At 38.3% G+C, this 12,649-nt stretch overlaps 1 protein-coding gene across 4 annotated transcripts in view; it reads right to left on the reverse strand.

The window, feature by feature from the left end:
- Window positions 1-1,796: 1,796 nt before the first annotated feature.
- Ate1 (arginyltransferase 1) overlaps window positions 1,797-12,649 on the reverse strand; it is a 78,339-nt gene continuing 67,486 nt past the window's right edge. For 2 of the 4 annotated variants that reach the window (XM_067120347.1, XM_067120346.1), the window contains exon 10: window positions 1,797-5,790. In XM_067120347.1, coding sequence (XP_066976448.1) covers window positions 5,644-5,790 — 147 coding nt within the window. In that variant the 3' untranslated portion in view covers window positions 1,797-5,643. The remainder of the gene's footprint in view (window positions 5,791-12,649) is intronic. The other 2 variants (XM_067120349.1, XM_067120348.1) reach the window with 1 other exon arrangement.

The following is a 12,649-nucleotide window of genomic DNA, read 5'->3' on the forward strand; positions in this document are numbered from 1 at the left end:
TTTCATCTCATCAGGGGATGAGGAATTATACAGTTGTCATCTTGTCTAATGAGTTGTAGCTTCTCTTCTGCAAGGAAGGGAATCCTCCAGTTGCAATCACTCTTCCAATAGTTGAACCTCTGGCATATGTTTCAACATCTGTTCCAGACCAGCCCTTGATGTGGAAGACAAACAAGGCATCCCAGAGAAAGACTGCTCCCTCCTAACCCCGCATACAGCCTCAGGCTTACATGGATGGATTTCAGCATCCCCTTTCCTCTTCCTGTTCTGGGTCTGTTGACCAAGTGCATTCTGTATCTCAGGGTAGACCATTATCCCAGTATCAGGAAGGGAATGAAAACTTTCCCAGCTGGTCCTTCCTCCTCCAGCTATGGCTGATAGGAGGGAAAGGGAAAGAATGGGTTGGGAAGGTTATTTTGTAACTATCCCATTATTTTGGCTTCTACATTTTAAAAGGTTGGTTGTCTACCAAGACTACTGTCCTTAACTCTCTCAGACACCAATAGCATCTTATCGTCCCTTCAGGTTCTCCAAGACCTCAAGCCTTGCAAGTAGGGTCTACAGAGATGATGAAGAGTTGCTGAAGTCAAGAGGAACCAGTCTCCAAAGTTCACAAGCGCCTCTTTTAAGAGGTCCACAGGGAGTGGAGTTTGGTCTCCAAACCCGATCTATCAAAGAGTATGTGCTGTGTTTAGTTTGGCACCATAGGGAATGACTTCATCCTTGGACAGTTCCAAGAAATGTACTTGGCAGTGCCTATCTATCAGAACTCTCAAGATTTTTCCTATTCATATTTGCTACTGGACCATTGCTTTTGAAACTGTCAGACCAAAGACAAGTCTTCAGGTGGTTACTGGGTATCCACATGAATGCTGTCTTAGACTTCTGCTATGTTTACACTATAAGTATTACCTTATCAATGAATTTCTCATAGGCTTCTTCTCTGGGGGAAAGTCCTCCTACTGTCTTCTAACAAATGGGGCAAAAAGATTTAGTTAGATTTCATACCCAATTAGCAGACAAGTATCTAGGTATGCCTGTAGGATACAAACTTGGGGAGGTACAGCACTGATTTCTGTCCTAGCAAGAACAGTCATAGCACCTTTGGAGGGTTATCCTTGGCCACTGTGGCTCTCCACTATAGCCCTTCTCTCCTGGTGCATTTCACAGAAGTGCTGGATGGGACAACAAGAACCCCTCATGGGGAGCTCTACGAACTCTCCCTCCTCCTGAAGTGTATCAGTGTTTAGATGAACTGAAGGAGGGCTTGAACACTTTTCAGTAATATTTGTGGGGGGATTCTTCTGGCCATAAGAATTGTCCTATCTGCAGGTCTGAGTGCTGGGAGCATGGGAAGTGTTGCTTGCTGCAGGTTTCCAAGTATAGTCGACAAGTTACTTCAGTAGTGTTTTTGTTACAGCACAGCCATAGGGTTTCCTGGCCAAGCAAAGAGGGGGGGATTTTCTCTCTTTGCATGGGTGCATTTACCGATACTTGTGGACAATTTGCCAAACGGGACCTGAGGCTGAGGAAAAAGTGGCTAGAGTCAGTATGATACTGAGTGAGGGGCACTATTCCCCCACTCACTCCCTTTAGCACTAGTTAACTATCTAGTTACCAAGTTCAACAACTGTGCCACCTCCTGCTACAGGATATGTCCTATCATATAAGGCTCTAGTTTGTATACCCAGAAAATATGCGAATTTTAAAAATTTGTCAAAATGGCTGAGTAAGTTGAAAAAAATTACTATCTTGACTCCAAGTGATGTAAAGGATTATATGTCAATAAAAAACAATTTCATATAATTATTTTATAACAGTCCGTGAGCTTTAATCACAGCAGGAAATTTATGAAAAAAAAAGTAATTTTCTTAAATCAAATCACCAGGATACATCTTGGGTACACTATCTGCTGAACAGTATTATTACTAGTTTCAACACAACTCCATTAATCATACTGTATGCCTCTACTTGTACCCCAAATGTTCATGAATACAGGTATATAAAAGATTATTGGGTTTGTACGAAAACTTTTGTTTTTGAAAACAGTGTTTTATTGTGTTTTGTAGTATATTAACAATGAATTAAATCTCAACTAATGGTTTATGCAAGTTATACTGATGGCATCTGAACTCATAATTCATTTCCTTTACTTTCCAAGGGCATCAGGGAACTTAAGCAATCTTGACAATTGACAAAACTATAACCTTACCATTTTCAAAGAAATCTGAACCCTGCCACAATAGACATCTCAGTAAAAATATAATTATCTAACAGAAACCAAAATTTCTTTTATGATAAAATGAAATACCAAGATTTATTTAGAAAACCATCTTCATAATTAATGCTAAAGAACATTTATGTAGCCATGTCATCTTTCCATATATAATTTATAAATGTAAATATTCCACTAGTAATGACATTTTAAAAAATTTATGTGGAACATCAGTTCCTCCATTAAAATTTCAGTATAGTGCCCTCATTTAAAATGTAATTAGGCTGATATTCCATGAAGATAATGTTCTGCATGAAATAAAACATTTCATCAATGAGGCAGTATAAAGTTAAAATACAGACAATTCCAGCAAGGTTGTAAAATGCAAAATATAATGATGTACACAAATAAAGGAAGATTTCATTTAACATGAATTCAAAGAATAACTCATTTCCCTACTTGGCATGTCAAGAAGATATGGAAATGTTAATGCAGAGAAAATATTTTATGGAAAAAATCTACCCTTACAGGGAACAAAGACTTAAAAAATATTCCCTTGTACAGTAAAATGTTCCCAGTACATTTTGACAACAGATTTCATAGAGCAAGTAGGAACCATAAGAACTTGAGAACAAACCAATGATTATGCTCAATATATGGATGTTTCAACAAGAAGTTGAATCAGGCATTAACAGCAAAAGTAACAGCCAAGAGATTACAATAATCTCAGTAGATATATAATGGTTTTGCCCTTGGTTTCAGATTCCCTTATAAATAATGAAATTGCTTTACCTTCCATACTTCATCATCTATCTTCCCTTTGGCTTGATGTTTGCTTTTTACAGCACACACTTGTACATACATACATACATATTCTCTACAGTCTCTTTCATACTCTTTTTTCTTTTTATTTGTCTGGACCTTTCTGTGTACTATATTTATATTTACAAACTGTGCCTGGTACAATAACTGCAGAACTAAGAATACTTTCTCTGTTATACTAGGCCAAAATTGTACTGCTAACAGACACACTGTATTTACTGCATAGACATCCTTTTTCCTTTTTAAGGTGTTTTTTGTCCTCAAACAATCCCTACATTTACTTAAGCCTTGAATGCAAGGTAGCAAGGAAGCTTTGGTTCCACTAATAAGGTTTTCTGATCATTAGGTTTTAGACATTTAAAAATACTTTTGGTCTTTCACTACTGTTTCAATTTTTTATCATTAGCATTAGCAGTTTTCAGCATTTAATCCAAATTTTTACACTAATATGACTGATTCATATTCCTAGTAGTATATATTTAAACTATTTTTCTCTAAGTTCTTGATAATGACAATATTAAAACTGTAAAAACTATAAGGTTAAAACAAAATATTCAATTACAATTTTGTTTCTACCTTTTCTGAGATGATAATAATAATAATAATAATAATAATAATAATAATAATAATAATAAAATTGCTTGGGAGTCAGTCTGCTACAAGCCACCTTGCAATTAGGAATCAAAATGTTAAATATTGCAGGCAAATGAATGATTGCTACCTGCATGGTCCTCTACCTGGGAAGTCACCCTATCAACCTCAAATAAACTTGTACCTGCTTTCAAGGACATTTGCAAACTTAGGGTGAACTTTTTTAAAAATCAAGTAACCACTTGGTATACTGCCAAATTTGGTATTTAAAGTCTTAAGAGGCACATAAATCAAATTGAATTTAATTAAAGCACATAAGACATTTTAAAATAATATGGGCATTTTCCCAATTTACTAAAGGCATATTCCATACACTAGGCACTTAAAATTCCACAATTATGAATTATGGGCCATCTTTACAATTTAAATCTGGTAAAAAAAAAATATCAAACACTGAAAGTACATTTAAGCAACATTTACTATAAAAACCTTATATTTTATCGTGAAAATATTATCTCAAACGAGCTTACAACTGATGCCCATCCATCACAAGGCATGAATGACCACTGATATTGGTGCATGACAGCTTTTGCTGCAATACACAATATAGAATGTGTCGTTGCCCAAAGGAAAGCACAAAAGTGTCAGTTTTCAACTGAGTATACTTACTTTAGTAATCAACTCAAATAAATGTAATTAACCGAAAATAAGAAAATTATTTCCTCTGGATCAGCTCATTTAGTTGTGTGTACTAGCTTTTCACTTTCAACACCTCGTGTAAAAACCTTGCAATATCTTGACAGTTATGAATTAATGTCAACAAAGTGTTAATAGCTAATTTAGTCCTTGTCTACATTGGAAAATTGGTTCTTTTCAATGGCTACAATTTACAGCCAACAGTATGAAGGTATACTTGCAAAGGCTTTTCAGTGGTATGTTACACTGTTCAATATGTTCAGTTACAAGTAATTTATGAAACTAAATTTTTTGCATGAAGAAAGTAGGATTAGCTGTGCACCAAATATTATCTAAAAGATGAGCAGAAGTTCAAAACTTCTAAACGACTGTAACCTTTAATTTACATAATGCATCCAACAATTCTATGAAAAAGTTATTTACTACTGAAACATGATTCTGAATACATTTTGGTATACATAAAAGCAGTACATAAAGCTAAATGCAACTGAATATAAAAAGTATACATTACTGTATATTTTGATTAATATAATTACTGGGAATAGAAAACAATTTCAAGAACTGTCAAACAAGTCTAGATACTTGATAAAATTACTCTTTCATAAAACAGAAGGACACTATATCATATGAAAATAAATTGTATTCTAAAATGAAAACAGTAAATAAGAATTATAGAGAGAAACATTCAGAGAAAGTCTGCTGCTCATGTGGTAGAATATACTTGTACCTAAGGGAAAAGTAAGTTTCAGTAGCTCTAAGTTTTACTACTGTAAATTAATGTCTATAAAAAATAAAATATAATGGTACCATGTACCACCTTAAAACAACAACACAATTTCTTCTTTTTATACCCTTTGGAATCAAAGTCAGGTGTTTCATTCTCCTTGGACAATTCTAAGATACTTCAATCTATGGCAATATTAATATTAAACTAATTAAAACAAACCACAAAATAATGCTACCAGTATTTAGTTTCAATGAACATTAAACCTGATTTTGGGATTAGCAACACCTGCTCGTCCAAATCAAAGAATAATTCCTAATACCTTTCATAAATTTTATCCTTCCATTTTATACAAATTGCACTTTATAAGGCCCTGAAGGAAAAGAAGTAAAATATCCTAAAAGGACTAGCATACTTTCACTTCACCTGAAACTCACCCTCTGCAGACTCTACAAATAAAATATATACTTTCTCTATATGAATCACCTGATTAAAATATATCTCATTTGTATACATTAAATAAAAAAATGTCTTTCCTATTAAATTAAAACAGAGAGACTAAAGTTTTCATACACTTCAAAAAAATGTAAGTACTTTAGCCACGGTACAATACCATTGAATGGGCACTCTTAGCACCTACAAGGGAAGCATATTCTTTCACCTCATCTTCATCATCCCCCTTGGGATTAAGCCTCTGATACATTTCATATAATATCAAGTCTTGATCGTAAAGAATTTTAATCTGAAACAGAAAAATGTTGTCATTAATATAAAGGTACCTAATGAGTAAATACGTACCATAAATCTATGAAAATTAGGAACTTTCACCAGAACCCATACACCGTGCACTCTCAAGTCTTCAAATTTCTCAGTCACTGCAGTCTTTTGTCTGACAGATAGAAGAGCAGTAGTAGTACTGTAAATGTGCTAAATAAGTATTCATGCATATAGCAGGTAATAGCTTCTCTATTAATGTCTATAGTACTCTTAAAAGTAACTAAATTTCCACATTGCTTTTCTTTATTGCAAGACTGCCTGCAGCTCTTTATTCACAACCCATTATTTCTTATACATATTTCACTTTTATTTTGGCCTTTTCTCTTCAAGTTTGCGTAGATAAACTTGTTAACCTTACCTGCTTCAAAACATGTTCTCTACAGATGATCAGATGATTCATAAATGTCTAAATTTCTAGTTACAGTCTTGGACACCATCCTCGAGAAGCTTTGATGGGGGCAGGATTCAAGGCACATACTAGTGAGAATAGTAACAATAATTCTTTCTCTAGAGATTCTGCTATACATGGCAGCATCAAACCATGGTAAGGACACTCCTCTAGACTACCAGGCAATTTGGATCTTATTACTAAGAAAGAAGAGGTAGCACGGCACAAGATCTAAGATTGTTCAACCAATCATCCAATGCAACACAATGTAATCATGGGCAGCCTCTGTCTCAGGACGCAAGATCATTTTTCAAAATGGTTGCTGGATCTGGAAATCTGTATGGCACTGATATTAGTTGGGCACAGTGTTAGTAAAACCAATGTGTCTCAAAACTCCCAGCTGTCAATTTACTCTTCATCACAACCAGATCCAGCAGCCTGGAGGACAGATGCTTAACTCGGCAAAGAAGTCTTGATAAGTTTCAGGCTCCCAAAAACCTGAAGATGACCTAAATAGCTCCTCTGGATTAAGCTGAAATCTCTTGTTCATGTTGGTGGATAACTAGGATATCCAGGAGTGTAGTAGTCTTTGCTGCTTCATACGAATAGTTTACTGCAACAACAGCCTAAATCATCACCAGACTGCAGCTGGTACAGTGAGAGGTTTATTAATCCACCAGATTCCATTATCCATCTAATAGCAGGCTTCCTCCTTTTCCTTAGATACTGAAAATAATTGTCAGTTTCAGCCATCAAGGGCTACAGGTCCTTGAGCTTTATGGACTAGATGTGGGTTCTTCAGTATAACTCAGAAAAGTGAATCAGCACCCTGAGGGATTTCTTCATTTTTGAGAAGCCTTACCATGCCACTACAAACCCATGCAGGATATCCATGCTGTTGATCTCACACTGAAGAATTATTTTTTTCTTGGCCTTTGAGTTCTCAAAACAGGTCTGCAAGATTCACATTCTCTGCAAGTCCTCTATGCTTAGGGCAGGAGTTCCCACGCAGCCTTGGCCATTCCACTACACCCTCTGCAATACCTTCTCTTGCTTCCTGCTGAGTAATGAAGATGAAATTCTTTGTCCTATTAGAGCAGTTTGCCTTTCCCTCATGAGGACAAGAGATTCTTGAAGCAGCTCTTCTGGACTGTTTTCAATAGGTTGTTTTAAGAACCTAATTTTTAGGGACACCATCTGCTAGGGCATAGGCAATTTATAGCTTACTGCAATGCGACAGCTGATGAAGCTGCAACCTAATTTTTAGGGACACCATCTGCTAGGGCATAGGCAAATTATAGCTTACTGCAATGCGACAGCTGATGAAGCTGCACAAGTTAAAATTCTGGCCCATGGAATAGAGTTATTAGCATATCTATTTTTTTAAATGCAACCTTAACACCACTACTATCAAGTACAAGCACCTGAAGGTGCTAGTCAACTTCTGTTAATGTCTATCCATAGGAGGTAGCACCTAAGCAAGTGGATATGTATTACCTAGGACTAACAGTAGCAAGAGAGCAGATTTTACCTCCAGAAGAGAACTTAGGGTATCTTCATCAATTTAACTTTTTTCTCATCCCTTCATTTATGGCATCCTTGGAAAATTCCAGGGTTACTAAATACTATGTCTAACATAAATGGTAAAAGCTGTCTTCTCCTGAGTCAGCCACCACCTACACATGACAAGAACATTATTATAATCTCAGAGGTACACCCTTTCTTGTGCGCCCCTTGTACGGGTCAGAGACAAGTCTCTTACCTACTTCAGTCACCAAGAACTCTACATGGATCCTGAAGCTCACAATTGGAATTCTAAGGCACTGGCAAGTTTGAATATCCCCTACTACATTGCCATTCAGGCTGCGTATGTGTGATGGGTTCACAGTGAAACAAATTAATTTCTTTTGAAAAAAAATTTGTTTTCCTCATACAAAGCTATTGCTTGCAAACTTCTTCACTGGGCGCAACGACCGCCAAATTTCGAGGAATGATCAGTTTTTAGTTAACAGTTTTCAACTGTTTTATGTCTAAATAAACATATTCTTAAGCGTTAATGATAAAAATTTTTTTTAGACTGGTTTATTGACATTTTTGTATGGCTTGTATGGCACTGTGAACCACAAATTGTAAAAAACTTGTAAAAAGAAGTCTATAAGATAAATTCTGGATAGAATCAAGTTATACCACTGTTTTGGATTGTTTTATGTGTAAATAAAAATATCTTGAAGCGGTACTGCTAAAAAAAAAAAAAAGTTAAGATTGGTTCACGGACAATTTTGTTCATCGCTTGTATGGCACTGTGAACGACAAATTGTAAAAAGGCATGTACAAAAAATGTCAAAAAAATTTGTACAAAAATAACTGTCACCCATTAAAATATCCCATTCTCTTTAGTGGTAGCATCATAGAAAAAACAGGTTATAATGATACAAGGATAACTCACTGTCCTGATTCTTTCAGGATTCCTTCAAGTCCAAAAATTTTGTTTTGTTTTGCTGTTTTCTCAAAACTTACTCTTTTCAAAACTAAATGCTTATTTTTCTAAATGTCTAAATTTCCCCATGAGAGAATTTTCATTATTAGTTGTAGAATAGGTGGTAAAAACTTGAAGCAAATCCCTTCAATAATATGGTAGAAACAATCATTTACTTTATAATGGGGCCTTATGGCATCAGTGCTCCCCTTAAAATGCTCTGCTGTGGTGTCTTGTATGAACCATTATTTGGTTGACCTATACAAAATGCCATGGAAGTGGACCATTAAACCTGGGGCTGGGATAGTAGTGGTGGTAAAAATGGATTTAAATAACTATCCTATGTATTGCTTCATCTACCTTCAGGTAGCCACTGTCCATTGCAATGTCAAGCTTAAGAAATCTCAGCAGAAGATCCAAACATTTGCCTGGTCTAACTGTTGCAACTCCGTCTGAAGAGGAACGGTAACAAGTCCACAGATGCAGAGCAGGTAAGATTGGGTAAGCACGCCTAAAACACCCACTACTCAACAGATGAGGGTTTCACTACAGGTTCAGCAAATAAGTACGGAACAAAGCTTGCTTGGCAAGCGAATACAAGGTTGTGCAGCATCTCAAAAGTAAGAACAAAAGCACAAATGAATGTGTTATATGTCAAAAAATGATAAATTATGTAAACACATGGGGGCAGAATTTCCACTAGCATATGATAAAAAACACAATTTCATACTTACCAAGTAGCACTTTGATAGTTTAGGGTAGGTGGCAAACCCTACCCACCAACGGAAGTACTGGAAAACGACTTGGCAAAAAACCTCATTCTGCTTCAGCCAACTCTCGAGTAACATTGGGGGTTTGCTGCAGCTTTTGTTTACTGATTTTCGGTTGTATGGCTGGATTTTGGTGAAGTATTATTGCTTTTTTGAGTAGCCTTCAAGCTTTAATAGCTTTCAGGATCATTTTTTCTAGTTCTTTGGTTATTATTATGTCTGATTCAAGTTCACCTATTTTTGCTAATGTAGTGAAAGTTGCAAACCAGATTAATCAATCTTCACATGATTCTCATACAATTTGCATTAAATGTAGGGGGCAGAAATATAGTATGGAGAAAACTTGTGCTAAATGTAATGGTTAGCATCAGTAGAAGGTACTTGAACCTCAACTAGACAAGTTAGATGGAGACAGTAAGGAAATAGGCCTCTAGAACGAAGAAACGAGCTTCCCTTAGCTTAGAATTCTACCCTAGCCTAGGTTAGAAGATAGCTCTACTATTCCTCCCTCTCCTCCTTTCTGCCTTTTCCTCCTGCTACTAGCCCTCCTACTTTTAATCCACCTAGTACTCCTGTGCCTGGCCTAGCACTAACTCTTCAGTATCAATCTCCTGCTCAGAGTGCCAAGCGCCCGTTTCCGACTGCAGGTCTCCTAGCCTATGCAGCTCTCCTTCAGTACTTGTGGGTGAGCTTTCCTACCCTTTTTTTGGCTCCTGCTAGCCCCAGTCTCACCTACCTTGACTGTCCTGATGAGGAGCCATCCAGATGACAGACCTAGGCTCCCTACATGGTGCTTTCCTCATCTTTAGGAAGACACTCAAGGAGGTTGAAATTTGGTTTTCTGCTAAGAGGGAGCAAGGTAGGGCTTCCTTCATTTTTCATCCCTCGCACTTAATCTGTAGGAGGTTTCTTTCCTACGCCACCAGGGAAGTTCCTTCTTCCTGACGATCGGCGTTTTCGTCAGCGAAAATTATGTTTTTCGTTGGCAGAACTTGACCTCCTTGTCAAGACCTCTTTGAGTTGTTTGAAGCTTTCAGTTTCTTTGACTGGATGGTGAGAGCACTAGCCAAGAAGATTGAAGATTGCAATGTTTTGTGGAGACTTCACCTCGGACTGGCTAAGAGTCCTTCCTCATGCAATAAACTTTCATGGATGGCTCTCTTGAATTTGTGGCACTTTTCTCTTTGGAGGTTTTGAAGGAAAGATATTTTTAGTGCGCCCATTCCACTAAAGAAGTCACTCAGACCCAGAAGTCAGACTTTTAATAGATGTCAACTCAAGATCTTCTGGAGCACTCTTCCAAACACCCCCAGAATTCGTCCGCGTTTGTTCCTAAGACAGTCTCTCCTCTCCAGCAACATTCCTTTCATGGGAATATGCCCAAATCCAATCTAGGACCTGCTCCAATGCCCGCTTCCTGACCAAGAAGTTTCCAGGATGTGTCTCCTGAAGAACAGAACTTCATCAATGTCAGAGAGCTGAAAGCTATTCACTTAGGGCTTCAGTGCTTCTTGACCCTAGTTCACAAGACTGCGGCAGTCCATCCAAACAATACCACAGCCTTACCGTGCATATGAAAACAAGGTGGCTCTTACTCTTTTCTCCCTGCCAGATAGTAAGAGACCTTCTACTGTAGACAGATCAAATCAGGTGATTCTAATCACTCGATTTTTCGGGGCAAACTAAATATTCCGACAGATGAGCTGAGCCGAACAAGAACTATCAAGAGGAGCTCAAGTCCTTAACCAAGAAATGAGGAGGAAGTCCTCTGTGCACAAGTGGGAGCCAGTCTTTTCGAGTTTTGGGAGAAGTGGAGAGCCCTCCTTCGGTCCCTTCTCTCATCGTTTTGACGGCCTACTCAAGAGGCTCGGGAGAACATTCTGCCATTTTGGAGGAAGTCTCCTCTATCCTTCAAAAAAGAGTCATAGAAGAAGTTGAGGACATCAACTCAGAGGGCTTCTTCTACCATCTGTTTGTGGTCCCCAAATCACTGGAGTTTGGAGAACAGTCTTCAACGTAAGCACCCTCGACCTCTTCATCTGGCTGACGAAGTTCAGATGGAGATGAACCATTCAGTCCATTCATCCATTCAACAGGGTAACTGGATGATAACCTTGGATATACAGGAAGCATGCTTCCACTTTCCCTTCCATCAGGACTTCAGGAAGTATCTAAGGTTCATCCTCCATTCAGGCGCCCCGTGCCAGCATCTAAACAGTTGTCTCCTCTCAGAGTGCCTGGCGCCACCCGACTGCCCAGCACCAGGTAAATCTCCAGTTTTGGGCTCTTTACTTTAGCCTCTCTACGGCACCTCAAGTGTTCAATCGAGTCCTTGCTCCTCTAGCAAATGATTTCATTTAGTGGGCATTAACATTAGCCTATATCTGGATAACTTCCCTCTTCGATCCCCTTAAGAGGAAAATGTGCACGAAGGTCTTGTACATCTCCTGTCTCAGGAAATGGGAATTATCATCTACCTTCAGAAGTCCCAGACAGCCCCTTCGCAAAAGTTCCTCTATTTGGGGATGAATCTCAACTCTTGGACTTTTCGGGTTTCTCCTTCTGCCAAGAAAATTGCCAGCTCCCTTCAGACAGCGCACAAGTTTCTAACCCCTTTGTCTTGCTCGGCCCATCAGTGGATGAGCTTATTAGGGACTCTGTTGTCCTTCAAGACGTTCGTCAAGTTAGGCAAACTTCTCACAGGGAAACACAGCTGGACACCTACACATTTCCCATAAACCCAATAATCAAGCTGGACCAGCATGGTGGCGGTCCGAACATATACTTTTGAAAGGAAAGCCCTTCATCCTCTGAGCCCAGACTTAGACTTCTATTTAGACTCCTTGGTTCTAGGTCAAGGAGCCCTCTTGGGCTACGCCTTTCCGCCCTTCAACATGGTCAGGGAAGTGCTGAACAAGCCTTAGACTCATCGCAATGTTATGATGATTCTCATAGCCCCGTTCTGGCCCATGAAAGAATGGTTCCTGGACCTGCTACAGTGGTGGGTGGACTTTCCGAGACTCCTTCCCCTAAAAACCATGTCTACTCAGACAACCTCACTTCAAGAGATACCAAAGGGTTGTCCGTTCTTGCCCTGACAGGCTTCAGACTGTCCGGAAGCTTGTCAGAGCGTAAGAGTTTTCAAGATGCACTGCAGGGACTACTGCAAGATGAAGGCATTGATTTCCTA

Source organism: Macrobrachium rosenbergii, chromosome 18 (genome assembly GCF_040412425.1).
Source record: "Macrobrachium rosenbergii isolate ZJJX-2024 chromosome 18, ASM4041242v1, whole genome shotgun sequence".
In the NCBI taxonomy this organism is placed as follows: Eukaryota; Metazoa; Arthropoda; class Malacostraca; order Decapoda; family Palaemonidae; genus Macrobrachium; species Macrobrachium rosenbergii.